Source organism: Sinocyclocheilus anshuiensis, unplaced genomic scaffold (genome assembly GCF_001515605.1).
Source record: "Sinocyclocheilus anshuiensis isolate Anshui unplaced genomic scaffold, SAMN03320099.WGS_v1.1 scaffold44, whole genome shotgun sequence".
NCBI classification, from domain to species: domain Eukaryota; kingdom Metazoa; phylum Chordata; class Actinopteri; order Cypriniformes; family Cyprinidae; genus Sinocyclocheilus; species Sinocyclocheilus anshuiensis.
The window spans coordinates 2,566,389-2,571,003 of NW_015555746.1; the positions used below are offsets into that span (position 1 = coordinate 2,566,389).

At 37.3% G+C, this 4,615-nt stretch overlaps 1 protein-coding gene across 1 annotated transcript in view; it reads right to left on the reverse strand.

Moving 5' to 3' along the window:
• The window catches only part of LOC107673457 (E3 ubiquitin-protein ligase HERC2-like), a 53,489-nt gene that overhangs the window by 44,461 nt on the left and 4,413 nt on the right, over nt 1-4,615 (reverse strand). The window contains exons 3-6 of the mRNA XM_016467054.1: nt 4,343-4,436; nt 4,102-4,230; nt 367-592; nt 164-264 (exon numbers count right to left, since the gene is read on the reverse strand). Of these exons, the coding sequence (XP_016322540.1) occupies nt 164-264; nt 367-592; nt 4,102-4,230; nt 4,343-4,436 (550 nt within the window). The remainder of the gene's footprint in view (nt 1-163; nt 265-366; nt 593-4,101; nt 4,231-4,342; nt 4,437-4,615) is intronic.

Here is a 4,615-nt window from a genome sequence, read left to right on the forward strand (position 1 = left end):
TTTCCAAGAATTTGATTTTAGAAGGATCTCATTGACAAACAGATGTCATTAATATTTTGTCAACAGAAGTGCTATTGCAATCACAGCCCATTTTGGGTAATGGATGCTGGGTAATGTGCAAGTAACTTTCATGGCTAGCCAAACCATGCTGGAAATGGCTTACCAGATCTCCAGGCTCGGCGAAGAAAGGCAAAGGCAAAGGAAAGAGCTGCTCTTGATCCCACCCTGGCCAAACCTTCCACTCCTTTACTGACCGGCCGAGCACTGAGGAAACAGACAAAAACATTTCGGCCTATTATTTTCATTGCTTCTATATAAGCAGTTTCAAATGTAATCCAATTTCAATCAAAGCTCTGTTCCTCGTACCTTTTGTTAATATCGACAGCAGAGAGTGGAGGGCTGGGGGGACTTTTCCAGCGCACTTTGTACTTTTCCTCCATCATACTGTGGGTGAGTGAGATGAGGTAGCGCTCCAGGATCACCAGTCTCTGGCTCAGGAGCAGAGCAGAGAGTGTGCTCTTAGCCGTCTGTGAAGACAGCTTTTGTTGGTCGTCTACCAGTGCCATCAGACAGTCCTTCAGCTCTCCAGTTTCTGTGTAAAAAAAAGATGAGATATATAAGTAAATAAAATTATACATTTTTACTTCAGGAATGCTTTTACTTGATTCATTTTGTTTTTAGTTTCTTGTTTTATTATTTAGTGTCATTCCAGGTTTCTTTTTTGTGTGTTGCTCTGTATTTAGCGTTTTAATTTTCATTGTTGTGTTTGCTTGTGTTGTGAAGCGCTTTGAGAAAGCAATTTTTAAAGGCGCTATACCAGATAAATGTATTACTATTATTTTAATGTAGTAAAACAAATGGCAAAACATCCATGTTATTAGGGCTGCACGATAAATCGTATGCGATATTTAATGCGCATCTTGTCAGAAAGTCGGTTCTGTAATCAGCAGTAAATCTCCATCACGTGCGGGCTTTCACATTGAGCAGCATTAACTACACAGAGCCATTGTTCACTGATGAGCTGCGCAAAACCATGTTCATATTCGCGCGATTTTTTGCACATCCCGTCAGTGAACAATGGCTCTGTGTAGTTAATGCTGCTCAATGTGAAAGCACGCACGTGATGGAGATTTACCGCTGATTACAGAACCGGCTTTACTGATAAGATGCGCGTTAAATATCGCATGTGATTTATCGTGCAGCCCTACATGTTATATTATCATTTTATTTTTAATCAACTAATAATGATGCTGTATAACAATATTCGCTGCAATTTGAGTCCTTGAAGTGCATTCCAGTCTAAAGCCTTCATTATGCTTGCCTGAAACTGTCTGCCTGGCTCCACTGGACTGTTGTTACGGATGTGCATGCATTCAGCTCTTCACAGCCTCTGGATAAAAGCCTCATACAGGCAGACAGGGTGAATTAAAATAGCCGATCTGAAATCCACTTAAGCCTTATGTAAGCCAAGCTGCCTAACCCTCACAGGCCCTGAAGCAGTGCAGTCTGTACAGCAGCACTAAGAGGTTATAGTGCATGGTACTGTGAGAAAAAGAAAGGGTTTGAGCATGTCACACAAAGATAAGTAAAGGAACGGCTTTTACTTCCACGTAGCTATTTATTTTGCTTTTAACAAGCTCCCACAGAAGCTAAAAAGCACTTGTTCATTTCCTGCAATTCAATACTATGCTTCTAGTATAGCAGTTGGTGCTGTTATCAGTAAATGTCCTCTTTTTCACCACCACTTTTATTGCTAGAACAATGGAGAGATGACAGGAAATGATAGGCTCTTCTACTGGTCTCTTTCAGGGGCCAGATGATCCAGATCAAAACTCACTTTAACATTTACAGGCTATTTTACAAAAGGAAAACCCAATCTAAAATTCATATATTTGACTTTCAATCTGTGTGAGAATAAAATTGCCATCTGTTCTTTTATTTTACATGAGGAATAAATTTAAAAGGAAAATGAATCTATTAATTTCTCTATAAGCCTGCCATTCAGTGAAAAAAAATGAGACTTTCTTTGTCCTTCACAAGTTCAAAAGTTTGGGATCAGTACGTTTTTTTTGTTGTTGTTGTTTTTTTTTTTTAAATAAATTAATACTTTTATTCAGAAAGAATGAAATAAATTGATCAAAAGTGACAGTAAAGACATTCATAATGTTACAAAAGATTTCTATTTTTTTTTTAAATGCTATTTATTTCAACTTTCTATCCATCAATAGAATCCTGAATTTTACGCGGAATAAATTTAAAAGAAATTAATCTATTCATTTCTCTATAATCATCCCATTTAGTGAGAAAAAAATGAGGCTTTCTTTGTCCTTTACTTTATTCTCTGAATTAATCTACAGTTCAAAGGTTTGGGGTCAGTACTTTTTTTTGTTTAAGAAATTAATACTTTTATTCAGCTAGAATGCAATAAAGTGATCAAAAGTGACAGTAAAGACATTCATAATGTTACAAAAGATTTCTATTTTTTTTTAAATGCTATTTATTTCAACTTTCTATCCATCAATAGAATTCTGAAAAAAAAGTAAATCGCAGTTGTCTGCGGTTTACATCAGAAGACAGAATTATTACATTTTGATAAATTACGATGTTGAAAAATATCATTAAGCTGAGAAACTGTTTTTAACATCGATAAAAATAAGAAATGTTTCTTGTGCATGAAATCAGCATATCAGAATGATTTCTGAAGGATCATGTGATACTGAAGACCGGAGTAATGCCTGCTGAAAACTCAGCTTTGAAATTAAAATATATTACAATAAAAAACAGTCACTTTAAATTGTGATAATATTTCGCAATAGTACTGTTTTACAGTATTTTTGATCAAATAAATGCAGCCTTGGTGGGCATAAAATACCTCATCTTAATCTTACTGATCCCAAATATTTGAACAGTAGTGTAACTTGGGAGTATTAAGCAAAAACCTTGTAATTCAAATCTCTTAAAATACCATGGTACAGCTCAGTGTTTCCAGTACTACATACAGGGTGGATGGGCTCCCTCAATGCAAAAACAAAATTCTGCAGTAAACACTGTTATGGACATAGTATTTTGCAATAGGATGTTACAGGAAATCCTGCTGAGGTGGTGTGTTGGACTGCACCAGCTCTACTACCATGTGATGTTCATAGGGGGCCTATGTGGCTTTCCATCAACATGTTCTTATCACTACCCACCAGAAAGCTGCTCCACCTAGACCTGTCTGTAAACACACAGGGCCTACAACCACACACAGGGCAAAAATAACCTCACAGACAGTATGTACAGTCACCCGAGCCCCAAACACCTCACGCGCCAACCAGAAAACACACACACACAAACCGAAACACATGCAGGGTAGCACACACTGTGTGCGTGTCTGCCAGAGAAGGAGTAGGTCACCTGTGTGGTGACAGGGCTGAATAACTGGGTCACATTTAGATGTGGCAAATCCATCTGCTATCCTACATTACAGCACTTTGCTGATGAGAAACTCTGCCAATGGAAACTGCTCAAGGGTTTGCACTTAGATGTCATGTGCTGAGGAGGGAGAACAACGTGTGAAGTTGGGGGTGTTGTGTATGATTAGATGGAGGATGACACATGCTGAAGTTTAATACTTAAAGATGAAACGGAAGTAGTAATGTATCTTTTCTTCTGTATTGTGACAGATCGGAGTGAAAATTATTTAAAAATATGTAACCAAGTATGGTGGGTACTTGGTTCTATGCAATGGTTTTTAAGACGTTAGTGTTGAACTCAAAAATGGAGGGAGATGATGTCAAAAATTGGTCTTCTTTTCAATTTTGTGATTGGTAACAGAAGTAATTTTCTCCAACACTAAACATACCCAAAACACAGGATATGGTCCTCCTTTTTAAAAAATCTAGACTGCATGCAACTAAATAAAATAAAGAGCAAGATGTTGAAATACGTTTCATTTTTGCACATGTTTTTGTGCACGTGGGAAATCCTATGCCGATTAAGCCAATAATGTGTGAGTGGGATGACCGTGCAAGATGACAGTCAGCGGATGCAGTAATCAGCATGTCGAGTTCAGCATTCTCTATTTGAACCCAGAGCATGTCATTAAATATCACCACCCACCTGGCTGCCTCCCCCAGTCCCACATCTCAATGATGGAGTGATGGAAAGATGAAGCCGCCACCTCCTCCTCTTCCTTCTTTTCCTTATCGTTTGTATCATCTTTCTTTTGGGTGCAATCAGCACAGTCCTCTGAGAAGTTGATACATTTTAGAAGTTTAGAGAACTAAAAACCTTTAAGAAAAGAAGCTAACTTCACAAATATATCGTGATATATAACGATATATATAACGTGGCTTTTTACCTGGATGGGCGGATTCTTCTCTGTCAAAGACAATCTCTCCATCCTTCACCATCTCGTTCCACATCTCGCTCAGTCCTTCAGGAGAGAAGGCTCTCTGTAACACAGAAGAGATAATATTATAGCCATATAATCTTTTTCAATTAATTATAGACCTAACTGAAAATACTGTATATATAAATATTACTTTATAATGTACATAAAATATGAAAACAAAAAGGTTTAATGTTTTTCTGGTGTGGCCAGTTAAAAAAAAAAAAGTATATATTAATATTA